Below are 21953 nucleotides of genomic sequence, written 5' to 3'. Positions count from 1 at the left end.
GTCCAAGATTCAACTCCTAATCCTAGAATTGAGGGATGCTCAAAACCTGAACCTACACCTTCACAGTCTGAGTATGAGTATGACCTACCTATTGCACTGAGAAAAGGAACCAGAGAATGTACCAAGCGTCCATTGTACCCTTTAGCCAAATATGTATCATTCCAAAGATTCTCTAAATCCCATAAAAGTTTTCTAGTCAGCCTTAACACCATTCCAATTCCTAATACTCTAGCCGAGGCACTTTCTAATAAGGAGTGGAGAAAAGCCATGAGAGTGGAAATGGAGGCATTAGAAAAAAACAACACATGGGAAGTTGTGGATTTACCAAGAAACAAGAAGACGGTAGGTTGTAAATGGGTGTTCACAATTAAGTACAAATCTGATGGGTCATTAGAAAGGTACAAAGCACGCCTGGTAGCCAAGGGATATACACAGACTTATGGGATAGATTATCAGGAGACTTTTGCCCCAGTAGCTAAAATGAATACAGTAATGGTGTTACTGTCGTTGGCTGCTAACTATAATTGGGATTTGCAACAGTTTGATGTAAAACATGCGTTTCTCCATGGTGATCTAGAAGAGGAGATATACATGGACATTCCACCGGGTTTTGGAGAAGGCATTAAAGGGAACAAAGTTTGTCGGTTGAAGAAAGCACTATACGGTCTCAAACAATCTCCGAGAGCATGGTTTGGAAGGTTTACGAAGGTAATGGTGAGTACAGGTTACAAGCAAAGTCAAGGTGACCACACACTATTAGTCTATGTGGATGATATAATCGTTACTGGGAATGATAAAAAGGAGAAGGAAGCATTGAAAAACTGCCTTGCCAGAGAATTTGAGATAAAAGACTTGGGGAGACTAAAGTATTTTCTCGGAATTGAAGTTGCACATTCTAAACAAGGCATCTTTATCTCTCAACAAAAGTATGTTGTTGATCTTTTGAGAGAAACAGGAAATATGGCATGTAAACCAGCTTCCATGCCTATAGATCCCAATCATAAACTTGGAGAAGCCAACAAGAATGCAAGTGTAGACAAGGAGATGTTTCAAAGACTACTTGGAAAACTCATTTATCTTGCACATACACGACCGGATATTGCATATGCTGTAAGTGTAATAAGTCAGTTTATGCATAATCCTAAAGAAGTTCATCTGCAGGTTGCTCATCGAATTCTGCACTATTTGAAAGTCAATCCAGGAAAAGGAATTTTATTCAGAAGAAATGGAGGACTGGCTCTTGAAGCATATACAGATGCCGATTATGCAGGATCTCCAGTAGATAGATGGTCCACTTCTGGTTACTGTACCTTCTTAGGAGGAAACTTAGTCACTTGGAGTAAGAAGCAAAATGTAGTGGCTCGGTCAAGTGCAGAGGCAGAATTCAGGGCTATGGCACAAGGAGTGTGTGAATTACTCTTGTTAAAGATAATTTTAGAAGACCTGAAGATTCCACGAGAAGAGCCTATGAAACTATATTGTGACAACAAGTCAGCCATCAATATTGCTCACAATCCTGTTTAACATGACAGGACGAAGCACATCGAAATTGACCGACACTTTATAAAAGAGAAACTGGACAGCAAGTTGATTTGCACTCCCTATGTGTCTACAAAAGGACAACTGGCCGATGTACTTACTAAAGGGCTCAATAGTACAGACTTTCGGAGAATTATAGCCAAGCTAGGAATGGAGGATCTCTATTCACCAGCTTGAGGGGGAGCGTTGGAAAACGTGGGGTTACTGGTTCAGATCTGAAAATAGAATTGTATATATTCCTAGGATTGTGGAAGGATTGATTTAGAAAGTTTTTCTTTCTATTTCTTTCTTTCTATTTTTATACTTTCTATTTTCTCTTCTTTCTATTTTCTCTTCTTTCTATTTTCTTTTCTTTCTATTTATTGCAGCAGCTTACTGTATAAATATGCCAATTGGCAATAGAATGAAATATATCAGTATTCTACCATTCCAAAACAGGTTGGGAAGCTCATTTATCTATGTCTAACATTTCCTAATATTTCTTATGTTGTCAGTGTTGTTAGTCAATATATGGACTCTTCCAAAACAACACATCTACTTGCTTCTGAGAGGATCCTTGCTTACTTGAAGAGATGCCCGGGTAGAGGCATATTCTTCAAGAATAATGGACATATGAAGATTGAAGTATACACAAATAATCACTAGGTTGGGTGAATTGATGATAGGTCTGCTTCAGGGTATTGTGCCTTTGTTGGAGGGAATCTTGTTTCATGGAAGAACAAGAAACAAATTTTGGTTGCTCACTCCAGTGCCAAAGCAAAGTATAGGTCCATGGCTAATGATGTAGCTGAAATATTATGGATGAAGTCTCTACTTGAGGAGTTAGGCATTGAGTAAGAAAGGCCTTTGATGCTTTATTGTGATAACCAAGTTGCAATTAATATTGCACATAGCCCAATACAGCATGATAAAACAAAACATATAGAAGTGGACCGACATTTTATCAGAGAGAGAGTTGCCTCTCAAGAAGTGTGCCTCCCCTATGTTGCCTCGAACATGTAGCCTACTGATATTCTCACCAAAGCAATTACTAATGTCAAGTTGGAGATGGACTTACGCAAGTTGGAAATGATTAATATCTACTCCCAACTTGAGGGGGAGTTTAAAAATACAGTAGATCAAACTTAATGGTGGCCCCCACAATATTTTTATTGTTTTGTTTATGGTATTGCTTTGTTACTTGTTGTTATGCAGTTCTTTTGTTCCTATTATAGGCAACATCATTGTACCTCTTTTGTTTTTGCTTATATAAATAGCAATGAGTGGGGTGGCAGTACTATTCTTTTCTGCACCCCTTTCTCTGCGTTCTCTCTTCTTTCTCTATTCTGCACTCTTTTTCCTTTTTTCTGTTTCTTTTCTGTGACCTAAACTATGTTCATCCATCAGTCTTACTGTCAACTGTTTTCTTGCAAAAGGAAGGAATTGTGAACTTCCAGCAGTCCTGAACCAGTGTCATCTAGGACAAAATCTGAACCCTTCACCTATTCTCCCCTTTTGTCTTTCATCTTCTTCGACTCATCCCCCTTTTTCTTACTATGCCTCGTGTGTTACCTGTGATCCAGGTGCAAGTGTTCTGCTATCCCATCCTACAGAAAGTCCCACCGAGTACGACAAATCTCATTTCTCAAAGGAAGATTCAAGAGTAAGTTGTGATACATAGAGGTTGGAGGAAAACAAGAGTGATACAGCTTTATGGGTGGATGCGATGAGATGGCTAAGCTTGGGATTAATACTCCAAAGAACACTGGAGAAACCAACAAGGCTAAGAGGGATTCAAAGGATTGTGAAGGTCTAAAGTTAGAGAAGAGACCAGAAGCAAGGGTAAAGAAAGGGGAAAGTAGGGAGTTGAAAAGGCTTCAATGGGGCTTCGTTAATCAGGAAGGTGCATTTGACAACAGTGTAGATAGAAGAGCAAGTAAGGGAAAGGCTGTTCTAGAGACTCAATAAAGATCCCAAGTTCGAATATCAGGGAATGGGAGGAAAGATGAAGAGATGTCTAGTCAAAGATACCCTAAGAAGGGATAACCCTGATGTAGTGATTCTTTAGGGATCAAAGAAGGAAGTGGTGGATAGAAAATTAATCAAAGCTATTTGGGGAATCCAAGATAGAAAGTCAGAAACTTTAACAACAACAGGAACAGTAGGCAGAATTGTCATTGTGTGGAAAGAAGAGGTTGTTTCGGCCTTGGAAGTGGATAAGGGATTGTTTTCTATTTCAGTTCTCTTCACAAATGTTTTTGATGATTTTAACAGGGTTTTGACAGGAGTTTATGGTTCTAACTCTCCCACAGATAGATTAAGATTTTAGGAAGAATTGGATTTGCTCCATGAGTTTGCATTGGTGGCAACTTTAATGAAGGATTTTTCTGGCTTCATTGCAAGACATAATCTCTGGGATCTCCCTCTTCATAATGGTATTTTTACCTAGTCAAACATGCAAGAAAATGTGGTTAGTTGCAAGCTTGATAGATTCTTGTTGATTACTGACTGGGAGGAGCATTTCCCCAATCTATTTCAGATGATTAGTCCCAAATGTACCTCTTATCATTGGCTTGTTGTTCTTCAAACAAAGTGTTGAGAAAAAGGAAGGGTCCGGTCCGTTCAGATTGGATAAGGTTTGGACAGTCCATAAGGAGTTTCAGCAAAAAGTGGCACTTTGGTGGGAGGAATGCAGGGTGGACGATTGGGCTAGTTCCTGCTTTCAACAGAAGCTGAAACTTTTTAAGAAAGATTTAAAAGCTTGGGGTAGGGAGGAGTTCAAAGTTTTTGTGGAGGAGAAGAATAAATTAATTGAGTTGGATGAACTAGATGTGCAGGAACAAAATGGGCAACCGGATGGGGATGGCAGAAGTAGAAGGGAAGTTATCAGGAAAGATTGAGAAAAGATAGTAAGGAGGAAAGAAGTTTTCTGGAGACAGAGATCTAGATGAGATGGTTGAAGGAAGGAGATAATAACTCAAAGTTCTTCATAGATATGCTTTAGGAAGGTGGAGGAAAAACTAAATTTCTAATCTGAAGGTGGGTCAGAGAGACATAGAAGATGAAGGGGAGATAGAAGATGCTTTTATTTAGTAGCTGGCATGGCCCTACTTTGTCAGAAGAGGAGTAGATTTGACTAGAGGAGTTTGACGAACAAGAAATTAAGGATGAAATTTTTAGTATGGATGGAGACAGGGCCCCTGGACCAGATGGATTTCCCATTCTTTTCTATCAACTAGGTTGGGACATGATTAAATTGGATCTTTTGGAGGTTTTTGCAGACTCTTACCACTCAGCCATAGTGAATATAAGGTAATTACTTGACTTTTATTACCTTAGTTCCAAAGAAGGAAGGTGTTCTGGAAGTAAAGTTCAGGCCTATTAGCTTGGTCAAGAGTTTATATAAAATCTTAGCTAAAGTCTTCGGGTAAGATTGAAGGAGATTTTGGGGGAGCTAATTTCAAGCAACCAGTTTGCTTTTGTGAAAGGGAGGCAGATTATTGAGAGAATTTTAGTTTCAAACGAGTGTGTAGAGTATAGAAGGTAAAAAGGTAAGCCAGGGGTGATAATTAAACTTGATTTGGAGAAGGCTTATGACAATGTAGACTGGGATTGTCTTCTAGAGACAATGAATTTGAAAGGCTTTGGTAAAAGATGGGTGATGTGGATCAAAGGTTGCATCATTCTCCTTTATTTTCGATATTGATACATGGTGAGCCCAATGGCTATTTTAAGACGAGTAGGGGACTTAGGCAGGGCTGCCCTCTCTCCCCCATACTCTTCACCTTGGTAGTCGATATCTTTAGTTTTTTGATTGAGAAGGCAAGGGACCAAAATTTGCCGAAAGGGGGAGAGAAGCAATTCAAGTTTCTCACTTACTTTTCGTAGATGACTAAGGCAGAAGGACTAAGGCAGGGCTTCTTTTCCTAGAAGCAGATTGGGAAAGCATCTGCAACTTGAAGTGGGTGATTAAGTGCATTGAGATGGTGACTAGGCTTCAAATAAATTTCTCAGAAAGTAGTATTGTGGACCTAAATGTAAGTAATGTTTTTCTGGACAGGTACAAGGAGGTGTTAGGGTGGAAAGTGGAAAATCTTCCCATTTCCTATTTGGGGATGCCTTTTGGCAGAAACCTGAGAAACCAAAGGTTTTGGGATCCAGTGATTGAGAATTGTGAAAAAAGATTGGCTACTTGGAGAAATGTTACCTCTCAAAAGGGGGTAGACTTACATTAATACAAGCTTCTCTTTCCAACTTACCAATTTATTTCCTCTCAGTTTACCGAATCCCAGTCAAAATCAAGAACAAGCTTGAGAAACTCCAGCTTAACTTTTTGTGGGATGGAGGAAGTGAGAAGAAATGTCATTCAGTAAGTTGGGATCAGGTTTGCAAACCTAGGAAGTTGGTGGACCTGGCATTGGGCACATTAAAGCATGGTTTAAAATGTTTCTAATTTCCCTAATATTTCCACGACATATTTCCATTTTCATGGGTAGCGGCACGAAATTTTACTGGAATCGACATTTCCCCAATGAACACTACCAACACTATGTGGAGTACAAGAGATAGTTTCCACAACATACTTCCATTTCCACTTCCATGGGTAGCAACATGAAATTTTAGTGGAATTGACATATTCCCCATTGAACACTACCAATACTATGTGGAGTACAAGAGATAGTATTATAACATAATTTGGTAACAATATTGTAGCTATGTGAAGTAGCAAGCTATTGTCCACCTAACTTATATGATTACCACTTTGAGCTAACTCAATATTCATTTCAAATACAAAGTTAAATATTAGGTTTTGTTTGTATAATAGATTATTTGGTTAACCTATTACAATCATTTACATTTTCTATGAGTTCAAATTTTGATTTAACTCATTCTATCATGAAGCTCCGAATCTTAAGGTTTATAGGCAACTTTAGAATATATTATTTTGTCTATAACCTTAGTTTCCTAGATTTGTTTAATGATTTAGAATAAGATAATAATTTAAAAAGGTGTGCCTATGCTTCTTTTATCATTTCATAAAATAACATTCTATATTCTGCACATTTTACAAAGTTTCCACCATGTCTATCATTTTTACAGTATTTCTGTACGATATTTCCAACATTTCCAACATGTTTCTTATATTTGAATGACTGACATTTCCACCAACATCGACATTTCAAACCTTGCATTAAAGAGAGGAACTTAGCTCTTCTCAAGAAAAGGTTGTGGAGATTTCCTATTGAGATGAGAGCTACTTGGATATCCATCGTTAGAAGCAACTATGGGAGGAATGCAAATGGATCTCCTGATACCTAGAAAGGTATCAAGGTCCACTTGAACTAGATGAAAGCAACTAATCCCTAGAAAGGTATCTCTTCAGCATACAACTTATTCATTGTTTATATTAGGTATTAGGTGGGAAATGGGAACAAGATAAAATTTTGGAATGACCTTTAATGGAGTGAGAGTTCTTTAGCTATTGCCTACCCTCAAATTTTCAACCTATCCCAAACACAAGAAGCCACGGTATCCTCTTGTCTTACTCCTTCAACCACAAAAAATACTTGGAATCTAAATCTCAAAAGGCCCTTCAGAGAAGTAGAGATTTCTGAAATTGCAAACTTGTTACACTCCCTTAGAGAGGTTTACTTATCTCCTGATACCCCCCGATCAACAGATTTGGACACTTAACCCTGCTGGAAAGTTTTCAATTAATTCCTTTTTCAAGGCCCTAGTATCGAATGATCTTGACACTAGCTTCCCGTATAAGAAACTATGGTGTTCCCGTATCCCTCCCAAAGTTTCTTTTTTTTTGTGTCTAAAGAAAATAAACACATGTGACCTGTTGCAAACGAAGAACAAAGGTAGATGGTGTATTTCTCCTCATGTTTGCACTTTGTGTCTAAGTGATGGTGAGTCAGCTGCCACGTTCTACTGCATTTAGGGGTGAGCAAGAAAATCGATAAACCAAACCAAACCGAAAAACCGACCAAAGCCAAACTGAAAATCCAGTTAACCTAACCGGCCGGTTTGGTATTTTTAAAAAACCGAAGGCACCAGTTTGGTTTCAGTTAACCAATATAGAAAACCGGCAATAAACCGAACCAACCAGTATACATATAATTCTATATATTTTAGGTGTATATATGTATATCATATATCTTTTATATATTATAAATTAATAAATATGCATTATATATAAATATATATTTATAATATATAATATATTATTTATTATTTATTATTTAAAATATAATATTATATAAATTTCTGATTTTGTATTATATATTTATATATTTTTATAATATATATTGTGAATATAAAGAAACCGAAAACTGATGAACCAAACCTATGGTTAACCAATCGGCTTCAGTTCAGTTTCGGTTGCTGGTTTTCTAGAAACCAGTGATACTGGTTCAGTTCCAAAAGCCGGTGATACCGGTTTTTCAGAAACTGTGAGCACCCCTAACTGCATTGTTCCGTAACCAGGAAGATTTGGTGTGAATTTCTCAGGTTAGTTGGATTCAGCTGGGTGTTCCCTAAGAAGGTGGTAGAGTTTATTTGGTAATGGCTAGGTAGAGGGTTAGGAATTAGAGGCAAGATGTATTGGAGTATGGTGGTTCAGGCAGTTATGTGGGGAGCGTTGGAAGAAAGAAATAATACGGTCTTCGAGAACAAAGCCAGAACAGTCGAAGATCTGACCTCCTCTATCACTTTTCTTTGTAGACTTTGGGCAGCTAATTCAGGAGAGTTTATTGGTGTCTCTTTGAATGATCTCCAATGAAATTTAGTGGAAGTCCTCTACTCTTCCCCTGGTCATGCGGCGCATATCCATTTCACTTCAAGGGAGGAAGGGGTGACGAGATGAAGTTTTGATGGGAGTGCCCAAGGGAACACTGGTATAGTGGGAATTGGAGGTGTAATCCGTGGTAGAGAGGCTAGAGACATCGTGAGCTTTGGAGGTTGGCTCATTTTCTGGTAGAGGCTAGAGACATCATGAGCTCAATGAATGTGAAACTGGTTTGGATCCCCAGGGAGCAAAACACTCTAGCAGATGACCAGCTAAAACTGGTGCATATAGAGAAATTATGTTTAGTGATAGATTTCTACCTCTGTAATTTCATTTTTCTTTCTTTAGTTTTACATATTGATGTACATTTTCTCATGTACCTCTTTCTTGAATAAATTCTCAGATACTTTTTTGCTCAAGAAAAAATTGAAAAGCGTACAAAGTTTCCTGGATCTCAGGAAATGAAGACTTTATTGAATGTAAAATGAATTGCAAGAAGTTAGATTTTTTAGCCATCCAAAATAAGGAAATTGTTTTCTATGAAAAGCATTTTCTAGATGTTTGCTTTGTGTACTTGTGAAATAAAAAAGGGCAGCCCAGTGCATGAGGCTCCCACCAATGCAGGGTCTGGCCTCTGGGGAGAGACAGATGTGTGCAGCCTTACCCCTGCACATACAGAGAGGCTGTTTCTAATATGTGTACTTGTGAAATAACTAGCAAATAAATTCTTTCCCTGAAAAAATGCTTTATATTTCTTTAAGAGAAGCATTAGGTGCTCCAAACTTTATCTCTTTTACATGTAAATCAAAGTACACCAGCTGTTGTTTTATGGAACAGTTAGGGGGAGAGGTAGAGTAGTATATTCAAAAATACATCATGCACAGAAGACCACAAAGCTTCACAAGGAGTATCATATGAATAGGTCCTTTGATTATGAGAGTCTGTTTATAAATCAAAATTGCTAACAGAGTACAGTCCCATTGTGCAAAGCCTTTAGTGTACATTGGTGCTAATTTTGTAATAATGAAAGCCATATTTTTCCATTTCAAAAAACAAAAAAGAAATCAATGGCACTGAAGAGTTGTTGTCAACATCTCTACAGCCATATCTGCAGATCTTAGACTCCAAGGCTATGTTTGGTTTGAAGGAAAAGGTAGGGAAAGGAAGGGAAAGGTAGGGAAATTCATATAAGGTTTGTAAAGGTTTCCCTATCTTTCCTTTCCTTTCCCTACTTTTTCCTTCAAACCAAACACAGTGCAAGGTTTTATTGATTTAAGGTGGGCTCTGTTCTGAAATCTTTTGACATAGATGATCTAATATCACCATGGTTCTTCACAAGTTTATAAGATTATGTATGTTAGAATGTTAGAGTGATGTTCGGCTGATAAGAGTTCTTATTAGTCCATTCTTATGTTTAACTTATCTTGTAACTGGGCTTGTGTTAATGGGCCTAATCCTGTTTAATGATTTAAGTCATCTGGGTGTCCCATCACTAATCAGGGGCATCCCAGTAATTTCTTGTACCTTGTACTATATTCATCTATAAATAAAGAACTGGTCGACTGGCTAGTACAGTTCGACATTTTCAGCATCTCTTCTTCTTCTCCTCTTCTCTGCTACTTAGACTACAGTGGTTCAGCTTACATGGTATCAGAGCATTGAGCACTTTCCTGGTTACTGCCGGCGCCATCTCATCTTTCTTGCTGTAGTTCACCTTTTTTTTATCTGGGTTGCTGCTGTGAAACCCTAGGGGTGCAGGAGAACAACACAAGGTTCGACCTAGGGTTTCCCTTGGTTGTAGGGCGCAAGGGAGGTAAGACCCTGAAGCTGGAGTCCTACTAGTTTCTAGCAGTTAGCAGCTATTCGGCTGCTAAGAAGAGGTCTGTATAGGACAGACCTAGTTGAGGACTGATTTCAGCAGTCCTAGTGTTGTCTGTAAGGAGGGAAACTCCCTTTACAGTAGCAGTACTCGAAGTGCAAAGTGGAGTCTACATAGCACAGGTTGGTTACCAGCCCAGAACATTTTTTGCTGCTGTAACAGAGCTGCTTCAGAACTGTGACAGTCTCGGCAAGTCTGAAACTGTGTTGCGAGCTGTCAGGACCTGCTGAGGTTACTTCAGATAATCAGAACCTGCATCAGAACTGGTTCAGAAAAACCTTTACAAGACTGTGGCGACTTCAGTTACTGATCATTTCCAGGTCGGTTACCAGCCCTACTCCAGCTCTGTGAACTGGTTCAGTTACAGGATTTTTTTTTCTTGCTGCTGTACCCGAACTGGTTTAGTCCAAGTGAAGCCTATCCGGTGTGCTATCAGCACTGTGAACTCTGTGACTACTTCAGCCAGCCCTAACCAGAACCACCAATAGTACTGTAAACAACTCCTTGACTGAAGTTAGGATGTCATCACTATCCAGTGAAGTTTCTTCTAAAGATAACAGACCTCTTATAAGGTCTTCAAACCTGGAGAACCCTAATCTGCATAGCTTGCAGATTACAAGTGTGCTATTGGATGAGTATAACTTTAGAGAGTGGTCTGTCTCAGCAAGACTGTTTATTACCTCTCGTGACCTCACTAGCTATTTGGATGGAGACAAGAAACAACCAGAAATTGGCAGTCCTGAATACACTGTGTGGCGTAAGGAAAATGCCATAGTCATGTCTTGGTTGCTGGCCTCTATGACTCCTAGGGTGGCCAGAACTGTTCATCACTTCCCCACAGCTGCTAAAATTTGGGAGAAAGTATCTAAGACATATGGCCAGAAAAAGAACAATGCTAGAATCTACAGGCTGAACCAAGACATTGCAGCCCTAAGGCAAGGAGACATGTCCGTGGCAACCTACTTTGCAACACTGGAAGGCCTCTGGGAAGAGCTTGACCACCATTTGATTTTGGATTGGGAAAATGCTAATGATAAGGGGAGGCATGATAAGCAGATTGAGGAGGGCAGAGCCTTCAAGTTTCTGGCGGGTCTTGACCCTGTATATGAAGGTATAAGGTCACAGATTCTAGGGAGAGATGAATTACCTGAGCTTCACCATGTCTACTACCTGGTGAGGAATGAAGAAGTAAGGAGAAAGGAGATGCAAGTTGACTCCCAGACACAGTCAACAGAACAACCTGGAGAGCATTCAGCCTTAATCTCCACTAAGGGGAATAGATTTTCAGACAAGAAGTCCCTCAAGTGTACACATTGTGGTGGTGAGAAACACACAAAGGAGAAATGTTGGGTCCTGTACCCTCATCTGAAGCCAGCTGCTCTGAGAAAGGACAAAAGGCAACAGAAGGGCCACACAGCAAGTGGGAATCTTGCCACCAATAACAGTAGTGACAACTCACAGAGTATTCAGACAGTGTCATCTTCCACCGCAAGGCAGGCTGCCGACTCCTCTGGACCAAGTACTTTGGGCTTCACAGCTAGTGAGGTAGAGATTCTCAGTCGGGCATTGGCCCGTCTGAAGAACAATTCTTTAACTTCCACCTCTCTTGCCAAGTCAGGTACAGCCTCTGCATTTAGTGCATCTAGTTCCATTAATTCTACCTCTTGGGTGATTGATTCCGGAGCCACTGACCATATGACACATATGTCCTCCTTATTCTCCACATATCATTTGTTGTCTGGCCAGGATAAGATGAGAGTAGCTGATGGGTCCCTCTCCACCATCTCTGGAAAGGGGGTGGTTGACCTAAGCAAGGATCTCTCTCTTAAATCAGTCCTACATGTTCCTAGTCTTACCTCAAATCTGTTGTCTGTTTCAAAGCTTACAAAAAACTTGAACTGCAGTATAACTTTCTTTCCTTCTCATTGTGTCTTCCAGGACAGATTGACGAGGAGAACGATTGGGAGTGGTCATGAGTATGGGGGCCTCTACTACTTTGATGAAGATGTCAGCTCAGCCATGCAAGCTTCTACTACTAGTCCGGAGAGTGTGGAGTCAATAGCTAGGCTGCACTTGTGGCATGCTAGGCTAGGTCATTTGTCCTTTTCTTCCTTAGCAATGTTGTTTCCCGAATTATGTAAGGGCATTTCGAGTCAAAGTTTAATTTGTGATGTGTGTCAAATGTCAAAACAATGTAGATCAAAGTATCCAATTTCTAGTAATGAAATTCAAGCCCCTTTTGACTTGGTTCATTCTGATGTTTGGGGTCCTTCACCCATTGTTTCCATTGATGGCTTCCGTTACTTCATCAGTTTTATTGACCATTATTCTCGGTGCACTTGGATTTATCTATTGAAAGGACGTGAAGAAGTTCCCTGGATAACTATGATGTTTTGCAAGATGGTTGAAACACAATTTGATAAAAAGATCAAGCAATTCCGTTCAGACAATGCAGCTGAATACTTTGAGAGATCCCTGAACTCATTCATGGAAGATGCAGGCATGTTACATCAATCATCGTGTGCTTACACCCCTCAGCAAAATGGGGTCGCTGAGCGCAAGAACAGACATCTATTGGAGACAGCTCGAGCCCTTCTTTTCCAGCACAATGTGCCCAAGCAATATTGGTCTCAAGCTGTTCTCACTGCATCATACCTGATAAATCGGATGCCATCTAAGGTACTGGGTATGAAGACCCCTTTCTCTGTTTTGTGTCCCACTCTTCCAGAATTTCCTCTTCCCCGCGGGTTTTTGGTTGTACATGCTTCATACATGTGAAAGATCCAAAGAAGACCAAGCTGGATCCTAAGGCTACAAAGGGAATATTTTTGGGGTACTCTCCTACGCAGAAGGGGTATAAGTGTTATGATCCTGTCTCTAAGAAAAAATGTCACCAGGGATGTAGTCTTTTTTGAGTTTCAACCCTATTTCAAGTCTTCTCAGAATCCTCTTCAGGGGGAGAGTAGTGGGTTGGAAGAGGATTCTCATTCTCCCTTCCTTTTTGTTCCCATTTCAGCACCCTCCACTACTACTAGCTATAACATTCCGGGTCAACCTAGTGAGACTTCCACTGTGCCAGTTGCTTCTCCAGATTCGGCTGATACTTCTGAAGGTTCCAGTAAACAAGAGAAAGAGATACTTACATACAGTAGAAGGAAGAAGGCCCCTCAACCTCATGATTGCAACCAGTTGAACTCAGATCAATCTGTCTCTGCAATCCAAGGTAATTCTGATTCACTCAATTCAGATTTGGATCTTCCTATTGCTCTCCGTAAGCCTGTTCGTTCTTGTACCACTCGGCATCCCATAGCCGATTATGTTTTTTACTCACACTTATCCCCCGCCTATCATTCCTTTGTGTCTGCTCTTTCCTCTGTATGTGTCCCTTCCAGGTATTCAGAGGCGGCATCTGATCCAAGGTGGAAAGAAGCCATGAATGAGGAGATGAAAGCCCTAATGAAAGCAAGGACATGGGAATTGGTGGACCTGCCAGAAGGGAAAGGCACTGTTGGGTGCAAGTGGGTATTCACAGTAAAGCACAGGGAAGATGGGTCAGTTGAGAGGTACAAGGCCAGACTCGTGGCAAAGGGGTTTACACAAAAGGAAGGAATTGACTACAAGGAAACCTTTGCCCCAGTAGCAAAGCTCAACACAATCAGGGTTCTACTGTCACTAGCAGCAAAATTCTCTTGGGAACTTCATCAGCTGGATGTGAAGAATGCCTTCCTAAATGGTGATCTTCATGAAGAGGTATTCATGGAACCCCCACCTGGATATGATGCTGGAAAGAAGGTATGTAAACTAAGGAAAGCATTATATGGTTTGAAGCAATCTCCCCGAGCATGGTTTGAGAGACTTTGTTTGGCCATGAAGAAAGTAGGATACACTCAGAGCAGTGCAGATCATACATTGTTTACAAGGAGACAGGATGACAAACTTACAGCACTCATTGTGTATGTGGATGATATGGTGATTACTGGAAATGATGTGAGAGAGATGAAGAGGTTGAAGGAGTTCTTAGCTTCAGAGTTTGAGATCAAAGACCTGGGAAATCTGAGATACTTTCTTGGAATTGAAGTTGCTAGATCAAGAGAAGGAATCTACATATGTCAAAGAAAGTATGTGCTAGATCTCCTAGAGGAAACAGGCATGATGGGGTGTAGGCCAGCAGACATTCCAATAGAACCAAGCCATGGATTACAAGAATCAATGGGTGAGGAATACTATGATAAGGAAAGGTACCAAAAGTTGGTAGGAAAACTGATATACTTATCCCTTACTCGGCCAGACATTGCCTATGCAGTGCATGTTGTCAGTCAATTCATGCACTCACCAAAGACCCCTCATATGAGAGCAGTGGAAAGAATCCTCAGATACTTGAAGACTTGCCCAGGGAAAGGAATTTTATTCAGAAAAAACAGCAGACTTGAAATTGAAGCCTACACTGATGCTGATTGGGCTGGGTCTGTTGGAGACAGAAAATCAACCTCAGGTTATTGTACATTCTTGGGAGGAAACCTAGTCACATGGCATAGTAAAAAGCAGAATGTTGTGGCTAGATCAAGTGCAGAAGCAGAATACCGGGCTATGGCACACGGGGTTGCTGAACTCTTATGGCTCAGGACTCTCCTTAATGAGCTTGGTATCAAGACAGAGGGTCCTCTCAAGCTGTATTGTGATAATAAAGCTGCTATCAACATTGCCAACAATCCTGTGCAGCATGACAGGACAAAACATATTGAAATTGATCGACACTTTGTCAGAGAGAATTATTTCAGGAGAACTCTGTGTGCCTTATACTCCATCAGAGATGCAGATTGCAGACGTATTAACTAAAGGGCTGGCATCAACGAAGTTCAGGGACATACTTGGCAAGCTAAACATGATTGATATCTATGCTTAGCTTGAGGGGGAGTGTTAGAATGTTAGAGTGATGTTCGGCTGATAAGAGTTCTTATTAGTCCATTCTTATGTTTAACTTATCTTGTAACTGGGCTTGTGTTAATGGGCCTAATCCTGTTTAATGATTTAAGTCATCTGGGTGTCCCATCACTAATCAGGGGCATCCCAGTAATTTCTTGTACCTTGTACTATATTCATCTATAAATAAAGAACTGGTCGACTGGCTAGTACAGTTCGACATTTTCAGCATCTCTTCTTCTTCTCCTCTTCTCTGCTACTTAGACTACAGTGGTTCAGCTTACAATGTAGTTAACAAAACAAGAAGAAAAATAGAAAATAAACAAAGTGCCTTCAAAGATGAGTAGTTTAAAAACATCTGTACATGTACTGTCCACTAATCAAAATCATCTTACCGGGAAGCTTTCCTTCAGGGGGGCACTGTTCAGAACCAGAGACATCCACTCTTCCATACTTCATGAGGATTTTGGGGCCCCCAGCCTCCTGGAACTCAGCAAGTAAAACAATTATTTAATTCACGAACCCTATTCCTTCATAACTCCAAAAGAAGAAGAGTAAGACCTCAATAGCTGTAGCACTCGCCAACTGGAAAAGGTCTGCATATGTCACATTAGGATACTTTTCCTTGATAGGCTGGAGAAGTTTTAATGCATTTACAAGACCTGAAATACCAGATTATGAGATGATTTCTATCCACCAAAACAAAGTATGCAAAAAGGAGAACCATTACCAGCATTGGCTGCATGTTTGAGTTCTATTTCAAATCTCAGGCTTCCATTAGCTCCACCTCGTTTTGGCCACTCTTCAATGTTCTTGTCATACGTACCAGCATCATGCCATCCCAGGCGAACCTGTAGTTATATAAAATCATGATAATGCATAAGAAAATTTTCATTTAATTTAAGCTATCACCATTCACTCCTCTATGAGACATGCATATCAAAATATCATAGTGGAGAAGATTATTGATCCCCTACATTACCAAACTAACAGATTGACTTATTACACTTATTATGGCAGAGACGGAACACTGTTGACTACTTTAATTTCAGATATCTGGGACCAACATTGGGTAATGGCCTTCTGTTTCTTGGTTGAGACCTAACTCAACCAGCAAGAAATAGCAACTATATATATATATATATATATATCAATGAATTACAATGATATAGCCCCTTCCGTAGTTCCATCTCAAGAGATGGCCATGAAAGTGACATAGCAGAAAGGAAAAGCAATCGATTTCACTATAAACCCAAGATCTCCATGGGGTATTTGACTATTTTAATTTTTAATTATTTCACACCTGTAGAAGCTTCAATTACATGTCCAAAATCCAAACCATAATTCTTTGATGCAAAACTCTACTAAATTGGTTCATCCAACTGGCCAAGTTGTATCCCACAATGAAAGTCACACTACTCCCTTTCACTGCAGCTTTATAGCGCTTAGTTCTAGATCTATTGGGCACCAGAAAGTGTACAACAAACTCTCCTTTAGAGATGATCGTACACCCATCAGAGCTCTCTAATATCTTATATATTAAGAGAAGCAGAGTTCTAAGGGGCGTGAGAGATCCTATTAGAGTTTCCATCCTTAAGGATTAGGATTTCCAAGGAGATACTTTATTTCATTGCTCTTATATTGGAACTTCCAACCACTCTCTCTAATATATAGTCAGAATTAGAAAGGCTTCCTAAAATTGTAAAGAGGTCCAACAACACATTTGCAATCAAATCCTTGAGTATTAGAAATTATCACATTGACCCCTTCATGCAAAGTAAAGTTACAACTCAATCTTTTTACACTACAATCTCCAAATCTGATTGAGATACTACGCATAAGTCACTGTTTGGACCAATCACCATCACATGGGGATTTAACTAAGAGTCCTACGCTCCTACTCCAACTAGGAAACCCCCTCAAAACTTAGTTTCTTGCTTTAAAACTCTTTCAAGGTAGTTGCTAGCATATAATCACCCGGGTATATCAGGGATTCCTAGTTCAATTAGGACATTGCAAGACAAGCCTTGAGAAACTTTCCTATGAGTTCCAGTGCCACAAGGACTCTCCCATATTCATTTCAAATTCCTATAGAACCAAAATACTAGAGTCATGATGCAACTAGGATTCCTTCCAAAGACTCCCATTTTGACTAGGATTCTTCCATACTCATTATAGTGTTCCGGTGTTCCCCAGGGGCACACAAAAGCCCTAGCCTCACTGAGATTCCTTTATCAAAGTACTGATTCAACTTAACTTCTTGGCAATGACACTCTCCTCTTGTCTGAGGATACAAATTAAGAATGCAACTTGGGTGGGCCAAATCTAAGCTTTAGCAAGGTTTGAGCTTGAATTTTCAAGCTTCTTGTTGGGTCTAGGCCAGAAAGTTTGGGCCTGACCTAAACTCGGGTTGGGCTTGGGTTGAGGCCTTGGGTAGCCCAGGCCTGCCCAACATTTTATGATATACACACCTACATACGTGTATATTGTGTTATGTATTTATAACATATATATGTCTTAGACCTGTTCACGGGCCAGGTTTCAGGCCTGATTTTACACAGTGTCGGGCTTGGGCTTTGAGCTGGGCCCATTCAAATTTTGGCAAAAGCCAAGCCCGAGCCCGGCCCATGAACAGGTCTAATATGTCTATAGATTACATATTTATACTATCATATGCACTCTAAACTATATTTAGTTATTCACAAATTACAATATGTATATTATTAGTTTAAACTCATACTCATGCACAAACATATACATACACGTTATGTGTTTTATTTATATACAAATATTTTCTCTAATTATACATCTACATGTATACATGTACAAATTATGCATGTATACATTTGTTAATGACATTTTTGCATATTTTTAATTCATTCTACATGGAAATTAGGTTACAAAGCCCAACAGAAGATGAATTTTATTCAAAAAATACCTTCAAGCTTAACCAACCTACCTGACCTCAATCCCAACTTGAGATGTGTTAGTTTGAGTTTGGGTTGGGCTCGGGTTGGTAAACTCAGGCTTGATCTTGGGTTGGGCTAGGCCCAAGCCTAAGGTTTAAGACTTAGAGTTGGGCATGGGTTGACCCTCAACTTGACCTAACCCACCCAAGTTGCACCCCTCCCTTATTGGATTCCTAGAACCATAGAATCACTTGCAGATACCCAACATGTGGAGTTTCATAGCCATAGGTCTTTAGCAGCCATCTTTCTGGTATATCAAAGGGACTAATCATAACCCTACAACCCTGTAATTCCTCAAGTCCAATGACTAAAAAGGTTTTGCATTTAAGAGATTCATGCAACAATGACAAGATATCCTTTCATGAATCAATCTCAACTGGATCTTATCAGTGTGTATCCTAATACACACCCACATGGTAGACTAGAGTCTCACCCCAATAGTTGAGGTCATGCCACACCATCTTATGATAACCATCCATGTGCTAACATTATAAGTAAGTTGCACAAACTTACCCTTAGCTAGGATATTTTAGGTCTATAAGGAACTTGGTCATCTAGATCTCTCATGGTAAGCATCACTTACCATTTGAATGCCCTATAACATTATCTGAGGTCCTACTAGTCATAAATAACTACAATTGTAAATGGAATACCTCATAATGAAAAGGTTTCATTTTATTAGCAAAAAAAAATAAAATACAATATACATTTGGCTTTGAATGAACACATGGAAATCTCATTTCCACTAGGCCAAAAAACTGATCTAGAAGAATTCCTTGACATATCATTCAATTCAATGTGGACAAGTAACCAATCCATCATCATCAACCCAATGTCAGCAACCAATCTTCTAGTATCCCTACTCTTACCTTCAAAAATTATTCTATTCCTCTATTTCCGAATTCCCCAACAAATCGCAAAAGGAATTGACGACCAGAAATCTTTAACTTTTGTTTCCAGAACCAGATGGCCATTTTAAAACTTCTTTTGGAGATGAAGGCTCATGCAAAAAACCTCCATACAAAATCCAAAACTCAGCTATTCCAATTCCCACATCCTCATCTTCCTTGCAAGCAGTGGAAAAGGCACACTTCCTATTGAAGAGCATTAATCTTGAATATTTATCACAAAAAAAGTATGAATCTTAAAACAATGCTCTCCCTCTTAGCTGGTACTGAACGATTGAACTTTTAATATCCAACCCATACCCCTTAAGATCAGGTTGAGGATACAATCTTAAGTTTAATCAACCACTATAGATGTCACATTAATCCTCTCCTTACAATTCTGCCTATATACCTAGAGAAGAAACCTATAGTCATTTTCCCCAAACACAATGATCAATTTTTCACTAGAATTTCCTACCTCAATTGTAAATCATTAAGGCCCTTTTCTGAATCCTGATTATTGACTCCAATAGAAACAATAAAAACAGAAACATGGATGTCTTGTTTCTGTTTGTCTCTGCTAACTGATCTATCATTCCCTTATAATCTGCATTGTGAGAACAAAATATTGTTGTTTTGAAAGCATCATTAAGAAGCATTATCTTCAAGTTTTATTTTTCCTCCAACTATGTTTCTACAACAGCATTAACTAATTAACCTCTCTGTGCCATTTGGACCTGTAGTGCTACAAAATGGCAGCCTATTTAGTAGTATAGAAACCAACCTGCTTAATGGCTTATTAGGTCATTTCCAGCTCTCAAAGATTGATCCCAAGTCATAAGGATGGAAGGATGTGGGTTCTAGACCCAAATGATGTCATTTCAGTCAAGTCATTCTAATCTACTTTGATAAGTGAAGGAAAAGGATCCTTCCTTTGCCAATGGATTTGAGCACCAAGTATCCTTACCAAAATATACTTTTTCATGTAGACAGTTTTTTGGATAAAATCTTGATGGTTGCTTGACAATCTTATCTCCCACAGGGACAGCTGGATAGGCAGAACTGACGTTCACTATGATAAGCAATTCCTGTGAAGAAGTGGTTTCCCATATTTTTCTTCATTGTGAATTAATTAAATAAAGATCTGAGTGCACTTCATCGGTTCATTTGAGAGGTAAAGGGTGATTCTTTAATTAAATAAAGATCTGAGTGCACTATGTTGAGTGCACTTCATCGGTTCATTTGAAGGGAAAAAAGGCTAGAGGACTAGTTGACTTGGAAGGAGGAATACAATAAATTTGTGCAGTCATCTTCTTTCAAGGAATTCAATGCATAAGCATTTCTAGCCAAATTTATAACACGTAAAACAAGTTCCACCCACAAATCTCTAATTGATTTTGTAACATCTGTGGCACCTTGGGTGGTGAAACCACCGAAATACAGGAAATGTATCAGAGAACTTTGAATTGATATTTGTAGTTCAAACCGCAAAGTTCAAACAATAAATTGAAACTCAAAAAGATGTTATGCTGGCAAAATTCAGCTGCAAGAATTCAGTTTGTTCTACTTACTGTTCTCTCATAAATGACTGTCAATAGTTTGAGTAGCTTGTAAACGCCCATTAATTCCACAGTTACTAATATTGCAGAATCATTATAAAATACAATTAGGGAAACGGAGGTTTTTCCCATTTAATAGTCAAATAATGATACTTGAGAACTAAATTGAAACATAAAATAGTCTTACACCATTGTTCCATTAAAAACATAACCATTGAATAAATGTACCATCATTTGAACAACACGTTGTCCAGCAAAAATATTTAACTCCACATAGATAAGCATTCAATCCATCGCTGAAGGAAATCAATTATCGAAACCATTAATAAAGGAATTGACTAGAAAACAAACATGGAATGTCAGCTCAGTTTAGTTCAGTGTTACCAAAATTGGGTGGCAAAATGTAGTCTTAAGAAGCTCTTTGATATCCTCTCTAGCACCCTTTAACTGATCAGGGTCAGACGCGAAGCACGTCGGTGATCTAACTACACCACCGGCGTTGGGAGCGTGAACCAGCGTCCTCCTCTGAAACTTCTGAGAGACCAAAAAGCACACCCAACGATCAACCAATGAACCGAGAGACAGGAGAAAGGAGAGATAAAAGAGTACTTACGACAGACCTGATTGAGGAACAATGGCGAGACTGAAGGAGAAGATTTGAGGCATTTGAGGGAAGACCGAGGGGTTGAAGGAGGAGGGGAGAGGAGAGGGAGTGAATAGGCTTCAGCTCTTGTGGTCGCCGATGGGAAGAAACGACAAGCGCAACCCAAAGAAGCCATTGACGATGTTAGTGGAGTGACACAGTGTGCCATTTGTTGCTCTCCTTCGGTTTGTTACGTTCCAGCTTGGACCAAACCAATACTAGATTTTGTTCGTTTGGCTTCAATTGCAGCTTTATCTTCGTCCTGGGCCCGCATTGTCAACTGTCGAGCCCGGTCCAGAAATTCAATATTACATACATATATTATATTATAATGGGTACTCTCAACTTTCAATTGCAATATTTAATTACTCTAAATTCTCAAAAATAGACGCTTACATCATCCGGTAGTATTCCATCAGTTAAAAATTACATCATGTCAAAAATTTCTTTTTCATGTGTTTTTAGATCATTCTCAGGTAACCGAATATCTCTCCACAATGACGTTCTTACATGGACAGCAAATCATATATTCAAATTCTTCAAGGATGGCATTCTATGATGATTTTTTCTATAGAATGATCTCAAAAATACCAAGGATATTTTTGATATTTTGTAATATTTAATTGACGAAATACTACCGAATGGATCCAAGTGTCTATTTTTGAGAGTTCAGAGTATTCAAAGTGTTGTAATTGAAAGTTCAAGGTACCTATCTGTCACTACCCCAAAAGTACAAGATACCTATCTATAATTTACCTTAAAAAGAAAATCTCCTATATATTCAT

General features: G+C 39.3%; 1 protein-coding gene across 2 annotated transcripts in view; it reads right to left on the bottom strand.

Moving 5' to 3' along the window:
• The window catches only part of LOC104605785 (putative L-ascorbate peroxidase 6, chloroplastic/mitochondrial), an 85352-nt gene extending 63951 nt beyond the window's left edge, over nucleotides 1-21401 (bottom strand). For both annotated transcript variants that reach the window (XR_016078758.1, XM_088892054.1), the window contains exons 1-5: nucleotides 21146-21401; nucleotides 20910-21059; nucleotides 15841-15961; nucleotides 15672-15772; nucleotides 15506-15593 (exon numbers count right to left, since the gene is read on the bottom strand). Coding sequence is in view for 1 of the 2 variants with exons in the window: in XM_088892054.1 (XP_088748180.1) it covers nucleotides 15506-15593; nucleotides 15672-15772; nucleotides 15841-15961; nucleotides 20910-21059; nucleotides 21146-21337 (652 nt within the window). In the remaining variant the exon portion in view is untranslated. The remainder of the gene's footprint in view (nucleotides 1-15505; nucleotides 15594-15671; nucleotides 15773-15840; nucleotides 15962-20909; nucleotides 21060-21145) is intronic.
• Nucleotides 21402-21953: the final 552 nt, after the last annotated feature.

Source organism: Nelumbo nucifera, chromosome 1, assembly GCF_055504915.1.
Source record: "Nelumbo nucifera cultivar China Antique chromosome 1, China Antique-T2T, whole genome shotgun sequence".
In the NCBI taxonomy this organism is placed as follows: Eukaryota; Viridiplantae; Streptophyta; class Magnoliopsida; order Proteales; family Nelumbonaceae; genus Nelumbo; species Nelumbo nucifera.
Note: the sequence above shows the minus strand (reverse complement) of the source record. Positions and strands in the feature narration are given on the sequence as shown.